Source organism: Eleutherodactylus coqui, chromosome 2 (genome assembly GCF_035609145.1).
Source record: "Eleutherodactylus coqui strain aEleCoq1 chromosome 2, aEleCoq1.hap1, whole genome shotgun sequence".
Lineage (NCBI taxonomy): Eukaryota > Metazoa > Chordata > Amphibia > Anura > Eleutherodactylidae > Eleutherodactylus > Eleutherodactylus coqui.
In genome coordinates, this window is record NC_089838.1 from 36,393,735 (window position 1) to 36,407,391 (window position 13,657).

Sequence of the window (13,657 nt, forward strand, 5' to 3'; positions counted from 1 at the left end):
CCCCTTTCCTGCAATTCATCCAGAAATGTGTTACACTAAAAATATATACCGGCGTATAAGGCGACCGGGCGTATAAGACGACCCCCCAACTGTCACCTTATACGCCGGTAATACAGTGGAGCAAAGAATAAAAAGCATTACTTACGTTTTTAGATGATCTGCGGCGCTCCTGCAGGCTGTCACTCCCTCCTGGTCCACGGCAGACAAGCTTTCTCCACGAAAGACTTTAAATCCCTGCCTCCAGAAGCACATGTGCCTTCAGCCAATCACAGCCAATGACAATGATGTCATTGAATGGCTGTGATTGGCTGTGTTTCTGGAGGCGGGGATTTCAAGGCTTGAAATCCCCACCTCCAGAAACACAGCCAATCACAGCCATTCAATGACATCATTGTCATTGGCTGTGATTGGCTGAAGGCACATGTGCTTCTGGAGGCAGGGATTTAAAGTCTTTCGTGGAGAAAGCTTGTCTGCCGTGGACCAGGAGGGAGTGACAGCCTGCAGGAGCGCCGCAGATCATCTAAAAACGTAAGTAATGCTTTTTATTCTTTGCTCCACTGTATTACCGGCGTATAAGGTGACAGTTGGGGGGTCGTCTTATACGCCCGGTCGCCTTATACGCCGGTATATATTTTTAGTGTAACACATTTCTGGATGAATTGCAGGAAAGGGGTTATATATTTAACCCCTTTCCGACCATTCATCCTGCGATCGCCGGCAGCCCATTGCATTCAGTGGAGTCGGCTGTATTGCCGCTCCATTGAATTCAATGGGCAAACATCGTTCTTCTCTGCTACAGCTGTTACAGCTGTGCCAGAGGAGGACGATCTTTATGCTGACAGTGGGGGGGGGGGGGGGGGCACTCTTGCCGCTATTGTGGCTTAATAGTGGGACCTGTGAACTTGAGATGCAGCCCACCATGTAGCCCCTCGTCTGCCCTATCCGTCACTGTGTCATTCCCATCACTTTCCTGAATTGCCCAGATTTTCACACATGAAAACCTTAGCGAGCATCGGCGAAATACAAAAATGTTCCGGTCGCCCATTGACTTCAATGGGGTTCGTTGTTCGAAACGAACCCTCGAGCATCACGGGAAGTTCGTTACGAATAACGAACACCCGAACATTTTGGTGTTCGCTCATCTCTAATCCACTATCATTGATTGGCTGAGCAGCAGTCAAAGAACCAATCACAGGCATTGCATTATGGAGATGGGATTTATGAATAGGCTGAGCCGTGGCATTGATTGGCCAATTCATAAATCACGCTCCGCAATGTGATGGCTGTGATTGGCTCTTCGACCACTCGATGAACAAATCACAGCCATCAGAATGGTTCATCGAGCGCTGCATTGATTGGATGAGCAGTGGTTGAAGAACCCTTCAGAGCCATCGTTTCATGAATCCCCTAACCGGGAAGTGATCTTCTGTGAGCAGCTGAGTACTGCAAAAAATGTCTTAGAGCTCAGGAGAACAGCGGAAAGGACCCAGACCAAGCCTACTGGGTAATGTATTCCTTTTTCTAAATGTAAAAAAGCTATGGCTTATTTTTGGGGTAGGTCTTATATTTCAAGACTCCCCAAAAATTCCCCCAATAATCAAGATAAGGCTTATTTTCAAGGTAGGTCTTATTTTTGGAAAAACAGGGTAGCATCCTCTATTTCCTTCTTTTCTTTTTTTTCTCAAGATCTGGCTTGTATGATGGGAATAAATGTGAGGCTGGGCTACAGGTCTAATACTTCCATAAAGTTATTTAAATAAAATTTAACATTAATACGCAGGGCTCTATCTATAGGGGCTGCAGAGGTTTTAGTTGCATCTAGCCCTGTTACCTGAGGAAGCCCAAAGATCACTCTGCCACATAAGGAGACTCCAATATTATAAATGGCACATGGTAGCTTGGGGGCTTTGTTATGCATGTTACATGGGGGCCCTGGAGTTTCAAGTTACGTCTCTGGTAATAGTTGTGATGAGTGTATAGAAGACATCAGCTTGTAACATGGAAATAGTTTTTCTTGTATTGTTACCCAACATGTAATAGTTAAAGTTATCTTACCTGTGCTCTAAATATCAGCACTATATATATGCTCTGAGAACAATAGGACCCAGACATCCCAGCAGTTTCCTATTAGGAAGCAATGTCTTAGCCAAACCCTCCTCTCCATCAGTTCCCCTTAACTGCTTGGGGACTCATTTCAACCCATGGCACACAATGGCAGGAAGCTACTTCTTAACCCCTGGTTGTCCAAGCTTCCTCTCCACCTGGGTCCTGCTCGCCTTCCATGAACTCAAAGGGTGAAAACCAAGAGTAGGGAGGGAACTGGGTCAGTAACACTATCTTTACACGCCCAGACTAAAGTGTTTCTATGTATCAGCTACTGTTTCAGCATCTTTTATGTGCTTCTGCAATAACATTAGGTGCCAGCTGTGAGTTGGAGTTCCTACTCAACAATGGCCATCACTGTTTTCTTCTCCTCATCTTCCTGTTTTCATATTTTGCTTGGTCCTGCAATTCTACCCCAAAAATTAGTCAATATTTATGTGAGAACTGAATGTCAGGAAATGTCTCAGAATTTTATTTCACACTTTGAATAAATACAGTTGCAAAAAAAAGTAAGTGAACCCTTTAGAAGTACCTGGATTTCTGGATTGATTACTATCAAAATGAGGTCTGATTGTTATTTACAGTGGTTTTCCAGGGAAATACTACCGATAACCTATCCTAAGAATAAGTCATCAATAGTTGATTGGCCGAGGTTCGTTGCCCTGGATCCTGATCGATCAGCTGAGCGGGCGCATGCTGTCAGCGGCGCAATAACACAGAGGTCGGAGAGTATGCCTCCGCGCTTACCTCTGTGTAGTGGCCGGCCCTTGTAACTGCATGCACGGCTATCATTGATTTCAATTAAAGCAGAGCCTGTAGTTACAAGTGCCGGCCACCACATGGGAGTTCGGCATGGAGACATCCGCTCCAAATACACAGAGGTAGACGCAGAGGCTTCAACCTCCATATAGTGGCCGTCACTTGTAACTGCAGGCACGGCTCCCATTGATTTTAATGAGAGTTGTGCCTGCAGTTACAAGCACCGGCCACTACACTAAGGTCGGAGCAGAGACTTCTGCTCCGACATCTGTGTATTTGTCGTGCTGACAGCATGCGTCCGCTAAGCTGATCGCTCCCGAGCAGCGGACTCCAGCCGGTCAACTATTTATGACCTATCCTGATGATAAGTCAGCAATAGTATTTCACTGAAAAACCCCTTTAAGTCCCATTTACAGACAAACACAGTCTAACTAAGCCAATAAGACACAAACAGTTGTACCTTTCATGTCATTTATTGAGCACTTTGAGAGAAAAAGTAAGCGAACCTCTGTGCTAATGATTTCTTCAAGCACTAATTGGCCAAAGGTGTTTCAAGTTAAAGCAACGCTTCGATTTCAGAAAACAATTTGTCCTGGGACCAGCATAGGCCATTATACTATCTGCTGCTGGTTTTCAGTGCTGATGTCCCACCGATTCTGGGTCCTATTTTCCGCCATACGAGTTGACCCATGCAATCTTCAGAATATCTAATCTCCACAGTACATTGTGACCAGAGCTGCTAACATGATCACTGCTGGCCAATCAGAGAGCCATGCACAGTGTGTAGAGATGAGCGAGTATACTCGGTAAAGGCAATTGCTCGAGCGAGCATTGCCTTTAGCGAGTACCTGCCCGCTCAAGATGAAAGGTTTGGGTGTCGGCGGCGGGCAGGGAGCTGCGGGGGAGAGCGGAGCAGAACGGAGGGGAGATCTCTCTCTCCCTCTCTCCCCACCGCTCCCTCCTGCTGACAGCCGCTACTCACCGCTCCCCCGCTCCGGCACCCGAACCTTTCAACTCGAGCGGGCAGGTACTCGATAAAGGCAGAATCCGGCCGTGACAGCAGCTAGTGTCTGCGCATACCTGTCACTCTTCTTCATAATCTGTACTGCGGATGGTCACTGTGAGCGGCAGTCGGACATGCGCAGTATGGATTAAATTTTTTTCAATGTTTATTTCTCCCACACTGTCGCTAGGCAATGACGCGGAACCCGTAACCTTTCCGCAATGTCAACTGCGGGAGGGCCGCGGGTCGAACTGCTTTCATTAACTTCAATGGAAGCCGTCTGTGTGGACACTGCACGAAAATAGAACATGCTGCGATTCTTCATCCACTCGGGAAAATCACAATTCGATTCTGCGAGTTTGCAGGAAGAAGTGATTTTCAATAGCATGTACGAACGGATGCTGACCGCGGATTCTGCAATGCAAATCCGTTTGTGTGCAATCGGCCAAAGGCAGGGCTTGTCATATTTGTTCATAATATTCCTTGCAAATAGTCCTTATTATAGGAACCTTACAGTGAGGAAAATATAGGTGTAGAAAGGGTGATCAACAGCGGTGATATCAATACGTTTGGCACATGACCAAATAGAGAGAGTGAGAATTGTTTTGTGATTTCTGTGTTTGAAACAACGTTAAATTCAACTGCTAGACAAGTCTGTAAATCAGTGAACTGTAAATTATTAAAGAGTGCTTACAAAACTGCTGAGTAAACTGTGTACCTTCGTTTACAACAAAAGCTATGTGGACTCATCAGTTATTTCGCTACCAACCAGCCGAGTGCACCACCAAAGGTACTGGCGTCACGTGACAAAACCATTGAGTATAGCTGTTACTATTATTCTGCCTATTCCACTGTGCGCTATGAAGCAAGGCCACTTTCGCAGAGCCACCTGTGACATCCATCTTGTTTACCCGTGGTCTCCTCCACTATGACCTGCCTTTGCTCGAACACTGCAGTAACTGCTACAGGTCAATACTGTACCTCTATATGCCCTAAAAGCCTTGCATTGTTTGTAGGGTAGAACACAGAGGCTCCTGATACACCATACTAGCATACCTCCCGAGTGTCCTTCTTTTAGAAGCACAGTCCCCCTATTTTCATCCTTTTTCATTCCAGTCCCTCTGTCCCTCTTTGGTGCTTAAATGTCCCTGTTTCTGTCATTGGAAATAGATTTGCATTAACCCTCCACTGTCTGATGTCTAAAGACATTCTGACTGAAGACTGTACAGCTCCGATGTCGGAAGACGTCTGGTAGGGTATTCTTACATTATTTTACTGGCTGCTCTGTTGTCAGGGGCCTCTCCAGCATATCCCATACCGCAGTACTGCCTCTAGCCAGCAGATGGCGCCATAGTATAATGGCAGAAAGAGAAAGCCCCCTAGGAAACCCTGAACACAAAATTGGATTGCAAAGGGTCAATTAACTTAATAAATTATCTACATGGTTCCTAACTGTATATGAGACCCCAGTTTGCATTGTAATCCAACATGTGCAATTTGGATTGTAAAAATGTCTACCGTATATTCCGGTGTTTTTTGTGCTAATATTTAAATTAAAAGCATTCAAATGTAGAGATATGGATGAAAAAATGGATCAGTTATACAATGAACAATAAGAGTCCCTCTTTGACCATCCAAAAAGTTGTAAGGTATGTACTACAGCAGACAGAGTGCCTGGGAGCCTGTAAAATGGATCTGCAGCCACTCTGTGTCCCACAGCATGCACAATATTGCAATGTACATGAATTAAAAGACTGAAGTCATGCGTTACTCCACTATTTCAGTTTCTTGTGAACCTACGGCTCTGCCTAAAGTAAGTATTCTAAATCTGTGAGTGCATTACCTTTATACTAAAGTCTGTGCAGGATAAGGAACCAAGCCGCGTCACTCACATGCATCCCTCCACAAAAAAATCGGCTCTATTCAGTTACCGTAAATACCGGCGTATAAGATGACCTTTTAACCCCGGAGAATCTTCTCCAAAGTTGGGGGTCATCTTATACGCCGGGTATAAGCTGTAGAAAAAAAAAACAATACTCACCTCCCACAGTGTTCTGCGGCGTTGCTGCAGGCTGTCGCTCCCTTCTCCTCGCAGACAGAGCATTGCTTTCTGGATGTGGGACTTGAAATCCCCGCCTCCAGAAAGCTAATGCTCTGATTTGCTAACTCAGGCGGCGTCAGCCAATGAAAGCTGGTGCTGCGTTAGCCAATCACAGCCAGTCAATGACATAATTGAATGGCTATGATTGGCTAACTCAGGCAGCGTCAGCCAATAAAAGCTGGCGCTGTGTTAACCAATCACAGCCGCGGGAGGTGAGTATTGTTTTTTTTTCTCCCCTACACCGTATTCCCGGCGTATAAGTCGACAGTTGGGGGGGGGGTCGTCTTATACGCCGGAAAATACGGTACTTTTTTTTTTTTAAACTAGATATACAGTGCCCACAGCAAAAAATCACTTTAGCAGTATATTAAATGAAAGCTGGGCTGTGATTGGTTGCTATGGGCACCAAAGACAGAATTTCTTGTAGACAGCTTTCATAAGAGTGCCAGGCTTCTTACCCGTAACCCACCCTGTATATTTGACATTAAATGAACCTTTTTTAAAATATTTTTTGCGCTTTCACCAATGTACCTTATACAACAATGAACAATCTATTGTTTGTAACAAAGACTATGTGAAAAATGTAACTTGCATCATCATTTGGTACTATATTTCACTGTGAATGCATACCCTTACTCAATAACTATACTTTGGCTTAGTTCGTTATCCTGCACACAGTATACATGTATGATTATTGCATGTACCAACTGGAGTTCAAAGTATCAAGGCTCTCATAAACTGCTCAGCCTGGATTTATTTTTAAGGCACAGTAGCTGTAACTTGTCTCAATCACAGATGGCTCTAAACCTTCTAATCGGCTAGATTATGGTCTTCGAATGATGTCTTCTCGATGACTGGAAGGCTCATGTCCAACAGACTAGCATCAACTTTGGCAATGACTTCAATCAGGTAATCCTTGAGAACTTCAGTTTGAATTTTCAAGTAATTGTTTTCTTCTTCCAAGATCTTATTCCTCTTTTCTAGAAACATCAAGGAGGCTTGGGTTTGAGGTATGTCAGAGGAATCTAATTCGCTGATCCAGTGACCATTGAGAAATACATAGGTTTGATTATCTAGCTGTACTCTTGGTGGATCAAGTTCACCCATCCTGGAAAGACTGGGAAGTTGATAGGAGGAGGTTATTGAGGCAGCTTTTCTCCGAGGACTCTTCTTAGGTCTAAACTTGTAAGATGGTAGACAGCTTAATAAAGGACCCAGGAACCAGTATCTAGCCATGTTGGTATATAAAGGCTTAGACCTCAACAGCAGTTGCAGTTTAACTGATAAAACAGACTCTTGGTTTCACTTTATTAACCCTGTTACTATAGTAATAATTTACAATTAGTTACTGTAATGTACACCTACATTTCAGTCCGTGGAGCTGGATCATGTACGTAAGGTCCATGCACCAGACTCCATCGAAGCCATACAGACGGTAAGCTGGTAAAATCTTTTACTAGTTAGTTACAGTTTCTTCACTATGGCTCAGCAGGAGTCATCTAAGCAGTCCATCAGCCCATACACATTAAACTACAGTTGTCTGAATCCACCAATTTCAGCACAATGGGCTGACTGCTATATGCTTATGTGGGCCATTCAACTTTCCCATGACAGATGATGTTAGGAAAAAGAAGGATCAGGAACGTTGAATTTCAATGCCCGATCCTTTTGTTCCCCTGGAGATAAGCCGCCACTAGAATTGTCAGGTAGCGGCTTTCTCCATTGCCGTCATGGAAAACAGATAAACGCTCAACCAGACTGAGCATTCATGGGCTTTGGGGAGTAACGATAAATAGCTGTCATCCGAATAAGCTTACGGCTGACAGCATTTGAAGGTACAAGGGCACCTTAAGTCTACTGAAATCTTGTGAGTGCATGGCTGTCTTTAAAGACCCCTTAGTGATGGCCAAGACGTCTTTCTACTGACCTCACTAATGGGCTTTTAATTTGCACATACATATTTTTAAGCGAGGGCTTAGCTGACTCCTGACAACTAGGATCCTGCTGTAACCGCCAGATGTGAAGAAATCTCAGATCCTGACAATTTAACCCCTTATATGCCACATTCAATAGCAACTGCAGCATGTAACCAGATGATAGGGCAAGGGAGATACTCCTTCTGTTACCCATCGGCACTGTGCAGTATGATTGTAGGGTACTAATGGGTTCCCATGGTAGCTGAGAGTTTGACAAAGGCCTCCATGTCAGCCACGTAACTCAGTCTTTTAGGTCCCGGCCTCTGGCAGAGTCTAATAGGCTGTTGCCCTAGGCTTAATAGAATGCACCACATGAGTACTGCAGCGTACTATCCTAGCGATTGAACCATCGCATCTTTAAGTCCCCTTCAGGGGCTAAAAAAATTGTGGCAACAAGTTCAATAAAGTTTCATTTACAGGAAAAATCAGTTTAAAAAAAATATTTTTCCCACAAAACTCTTTTTAAGTGGATGAGATACCAAAGAAAATTATTAAAAAGCAACACATAATAGTTTTTACCACGCACATAATGAAAATATTTAGTTATTTATCGCACAGGGTGAAATCTAACTTCAGAAATGCTATTTTCTTTTGTTTGTGCTCCAAAAAAAACTCAATAAAAAGCAATTCAAAAGTCATACGTACCTCAATCTGGTAGCAATAAAAACTACAGCTCTTCCGATAAAAAAACAGACCTCACATAGCTCTGCTTCTGGAAAAATAAAGATGCTATCATCTCAGAATGCTGCAATATAAATTCAATTGTTTTAAGTATTTTTAATTATGGGGCAGAAGAGGCAACATTGGTACTGATAAGGGGAAGAAAAGGGGGCACTAAAAGCAGCACTTACTGTGTTTGGCCTTATTACTATCTGGGGCACTATGGATTGTGTAGAGGTGTGGGAAACATAAGGAAGGTGATGGAAAAGCAAGGATCGAAAGATTTCAAAGGGAGGCAAAACAACAACAATCAGAAATGACACCACCTTTGGTTACTGAAGGTAACTACACTGTAATCAATGTCACTATGTCAGGCTTTATTCACGTGAGCGCTTTTATGCGGTTATGTAGACGCGCTTTCACGGCCGGCCGATATACACGACCATCTGAGGCATTGGTTTGCAATGCATTCATTCACATGGGTGAATATATGGCGCGTAAAAACGTTGCACCGTAAAAAATTGAGCATATGTGACTGAAATCCATGCCTGCTGCTATACGGCGGGCAAAAAGATAGTTCTGGTTCTATCTTTCAACCGATATATGGCGGCTTCCAAAGACTCCTATGAGAACTGGATTTATGCCAAGCGAGGGATTTCCTGGCTGCAACGTATTTTTTCGCTAATATGTCGCACCCAGCTGTGTAAATGAATGAAAAAACGTTAATTAACTCGGTACTTGATGGCGGAAAATCGTGCACTAGTATGTGATTTAATGGTGTGGACAAGTGAATTTAAAAATGCATACACTCGTGTGAAGGAGCCCTCAAGCTGGCAACTGACTATTATTTAGGGGGCACTAGCGAGCACAATTACTGTGAGGGGATACATACGGTGTGGCTTAGCATAAAAGGAGTGCAGCCTAAAATTTACCTAAAGGTTTCTACTTTAGCAGCAGTTATCATGGTAGGGGGCAGCATTATTGACTGCTCCATACTGTGGGAAGCCTTAATGTGGTCCTGGTTACTGAATAAAGACCACTACAAAGATCAATGCTACCAATAATAACACTATATGAGGGCCAAATACCCCCAGACTGTGACCACACAAAAGCAGCATAGTGTTGCTGAAAATACTGTACAAAGACCAATTTTACCCCCATACATTGCCTATATAGCAGCACATACAGCAATAGAGAACAGCTCTGCAGACTGAATAAGTGATTACTGTACCGTTATCCCGCGATCCCAGGTGATGGGATTCATTTTTCCTTCTCTTCTCCATCTTTCACAGATGCCAAGACATCGTCTTCCAGGTCGCTACTTGTCTCTGCAGAATTTGACACACAGACATATTTGGCTTATCCATTTCTCAGCTACCTTGCCTCATTTTCCAAAGCTCTACATAATCTCACCATCCATAGTGCCCCTCCATTAGGTTAAAAAATGCCCCTCATAGCTTCATATCCTACTTTTATGCCCATCATGGCCTCCTTTTAACCCCCCCCCCCCAAAAAAAAACCACATAGTCACCTGTGCACCCAGCCACTGTAGTTGGTGCCGCACTGCTTACCCAAGGACTTCCTGGTAGTACACAGCCTCAGTGGCCATAGTGATCACATGATCCCTTTAGCAGGAAGTCTTCGGGGGATCAACTCAGTACCAACTGCATAGGCTGGAAGCAGGAGGAGCAAAACGGGTGAGTATATATGTTTGTGCTGTTCCCCAATTAAATAAAAAAAATATCTGGCCCCCACACTGGCCACACGCCCTGACTGGCTTGCCGGGAATTTTAACAGTGGGTTCAATGGCTAATCCACCATTGAAAGTCACCCACTTATTGAGGCCTTATGAATTCTCATGACAGCAGTGCTTTACATTTATTTACATTTTTGAATATTAGGATTAGTTAATCCATTTCCATCTAATCTACTACAACATACTGGTTTCTTTTTATATAGCTGGTCCCCAGAAATTGCTGGTGATATGTGCTTCTATAATCTGTTTTCATTCATGTGTCCTGTTTTGAATAGACTGGAAATCCTGAATGACCAGCACTTCCCAATTAGTCCATTCCAACAAGCAGTGCCAAAAACTAATTGCTGATATTGCTCCTTTTGCTATTACGTCCATCCACTGCTGCCGATAGCCGCCATGATTACAGGACATGTAGCTGCCAAATAACTCACTGCTAAATAATATACAGTAAAATACATGTAGACTTGGCAAATACAAGTTCTTATATCCTATACAGTTGTTTGTAGCAACATGTTTGCTGAAGCCTAGTGTTTCCCATTGAAGTCCCTTAAAGGGGTTGTCCCGCGGCAGCAAGTGGGTCTATACACTTCTGTATGGCCATAATAATGCACTTTGTAATGTACATTGTGCATTAATTAAGAGCCATACAGAAGTTATAAAAAGTTTTATACTTACCTGCTCCGTTGCTAGCGTCCTCGTTCCCATGGAGCCGACTAATTTTCGCCCTCCGATGGCCAAATTAACCGCGCTTGCGCAGTCCAGGTCTTCTCCTGTTCTCTATGGGGCTCCGTGTAGCTCCGTGTAGCTCCGCCCCATCACGTGACGATTCCAGCCAATCAGGAGGCTGGAATCGGCAATGGACCGCACAGAAGAGCTGCGGTCCACGGAGGAAGAGGATGCCGGCGGCCATCTTCACCGGTAAGTATAGAAGTCACCGGAGCGCGGGGATTAAGGTAAGCGCTCCGGTAAGCGTAAGGTCCCTGCATCGGGGTTGTCTCGCGCCGAACGGGGGGGGGGGGGGGGTTGAAAAAAAAAAAAACCCGTTTCGGCGCGGGACAACCCCTTTAATTTAGGCTTTTCTTCACGTGGCCGAGTGCTGTCCAAGAACTTTGGACACAAAAATCATTGACAGCCCATGGATGCCATCTGATTTTTCACAAACCCCTATTCACTGCATGCCCTAATCTCATATGTGAAAATGGATGAGAATAAGAGATGCAGCAATTGTTTTCACATGGACCTTCAGTTGTGTGAATAGTCTAATTGGCTATTATGGCCGTATGTGCTGTCCGTGGACAGGGGTCAGGAACGCTATTTTTTCTCCTTAGGGAGATCACCTAGAAGGTGAGTGAGGAGATTAATAAGGCCATTCATGCTCCTCTGGGTTTTATGCAAATAAGGGAGATGGAACAATACCTCTGCAGCGCCACCTATCGGAAAGCAGCATTCCTGCAAGTCAATGTTAGACTCTTTATACAAGCCTTGTAACAATGACTGAGAATTGAAAGCCAAGGCAGAATAGCACATGAACCCAAAACATACCCATTAGAATAGGCCCCAAGAGATTCAGTATCTCACTTTTCAGGGCTGGAAGTGGAGAATATTGTAAAGAATTTGCAGTTTTCTGTCATTATTTTAATATCAAGGATAAGCCACTATGAATATGAGGGACTTGCTGTAGTGGGCAGTCCTTCATAACACAGGGTGAACACAAAACAGTCCTTGATTTCAATTTGTATCTGTTGGAAGTTAAGGTATGTTTTTGTGCTCACCCTGTATTATGTGGAACCTGCATATTAGAGATGAGCGAGCACACTCGTTCGATTATTAGGGTACTCGAGATGCTCGTTACTTGAGACGAGCACCACGCGGTACTCGAGTCAATTGCATTTCCTTCCCCGCATGTTTAGCGCCATTTACAAAGCCAATAAACATGCGGGGAAGACATTACCACTTCCTGCTGTGACGTGCCAGCCCTCTGCCCGCCAACAGCAGTAAGTGGCAGGGCCGATCAGGTGACCGCCGAGTACCTAAACTGGTCCCGCCCGCGGGTCGCCTCAGACGCATGCTGGCAGAGGTTAGGGAAAGTGCCGCTGCTTTTACAGGGATAGTGTTAGCGTAGGATCCTGTCTTCAAGAACCCTAACAGTGCACCATTTTTTTTTTTTTAAGCAGCTCGGGCTGTGCAGGCCATTTCAGCTATAGCGTTCTCAGTCTGCAGTGCATTACGTAGAGTTTAGGGACAGAGCGGCCTATATAGGGAAATTTTTACACTCCTCCCGATCCTCTGTGCAAGAACCCCAATGGTCCTTATTAGGGCTACATCTCACCATGTGCATTATAGTTGTGGCTGGCTGGGAGCAGTAGTACACCAATTTATTTTTTTTAAGCATCTCGGGCTGTGCAGGCCATTTCAGCTATAGAGTTCTCAGTCTGCAGTGCATTACACAGAGTTTAGGGACAGAGCTGTCTTTATAGGGAAAGTTTTACAGTCCTCCTGATCCTCTGTGCAAGAACCCCAACGGTCCTTCTTAGGGCTTCATCTCACCATGTGCATTATAGTTGTGGCTGGCTGGGAGCAGTAGTGCACCAACTTTTGTATTACGCATTCAGGCCTGTTCTCAGCCTGCAGTGCATTAGACAGAGGTCTCACCGAGAAACAGTACTCTAAAATTTTCTAGGCCACTGCAAATTATTTCAGCTCTGCCGCTGTGCAGAGCGTCTCACAATACCCTTTCCTTGGTGGGGTTGAGATAGCAGCAGTTACCAGCACTATCCACTGGCTTTAGAGTCTTCTCCCACTCCATACAGCCTATCTAAAAGTTTCTGTGAGCGGTAAATTACCCCTAGGTATCAGCGCAAGACAGCGGGTTAATTTTTTCCAGTCACAGCATAGAGCCTCCGCTATCTACAAGTCTCTGTGCGCGGTGAATTAGCCACAGTTGTCAGCGTTGTCCAGTGGGGTAATTTATTTGGGCCCTGCTCTATTCTTAATTCGCCATGATGACGAGTAGGGGTAAGGGTTGAGGACGTGGACGCGGACGACCAAGTGAGGGTGTGGGCACAGGCCGAGTTCCTGGGCATGGTGAATCACAGCCGGCTGCTGCGGGATTAGGAGAGAGGCAAGTTTCTGGTCTTCCAGCTTCATATCACAATTTGCGGGTCCGCATGGTAGACCTATATTACAAACAGAGCAATGTGAGCAGTTCCTGTCATGGATGGCAGAAAACGCATCCAGCAATGTATCGACCACCCAGTCTTCTACGCAGTCCACAACTCCAGGCCTAGGGACTGCAACTC

At 44.7% G+C, this 13,657-nt stretch overlaps 1 protein-coding gene across 1 annotated transcript; it reads right to left on the reverse strand.

Moving 5' to 3' along the window:
- Nucleotides 1-6,616: 6,616 nt before the first annotated feature.
- On the reverse strand, nucleotides 6,617-8,797 carry LOC136610501 (protein chibby homolog 1-like). Its single transcript, XM_066589731.1, has 3 exons — nucleotides 8,794-8,797; nucleotides 8,588-8,654; nucleotides 6,617-7,143 (listed from the first exon to the last, which is right to left on the reverse strand). Exon 3 carries the CDS (start codon nucleotides 7,071-7,073, stop codon nucleotides 6,777-6,779), a length of 297 nt encoding a protein of 98 aa, XP_066445828.1. The 5' UTR covers nucleotides 7,074-7,143; nucleotides 8,588-8,654; nucleotides 8,794-8,797; the 3' UTR covers nucleotides 6,617-6,776.
- Between the last annotated feature and the right edge of the window lie 4,860 nt (nucleotides 8,798-13,657).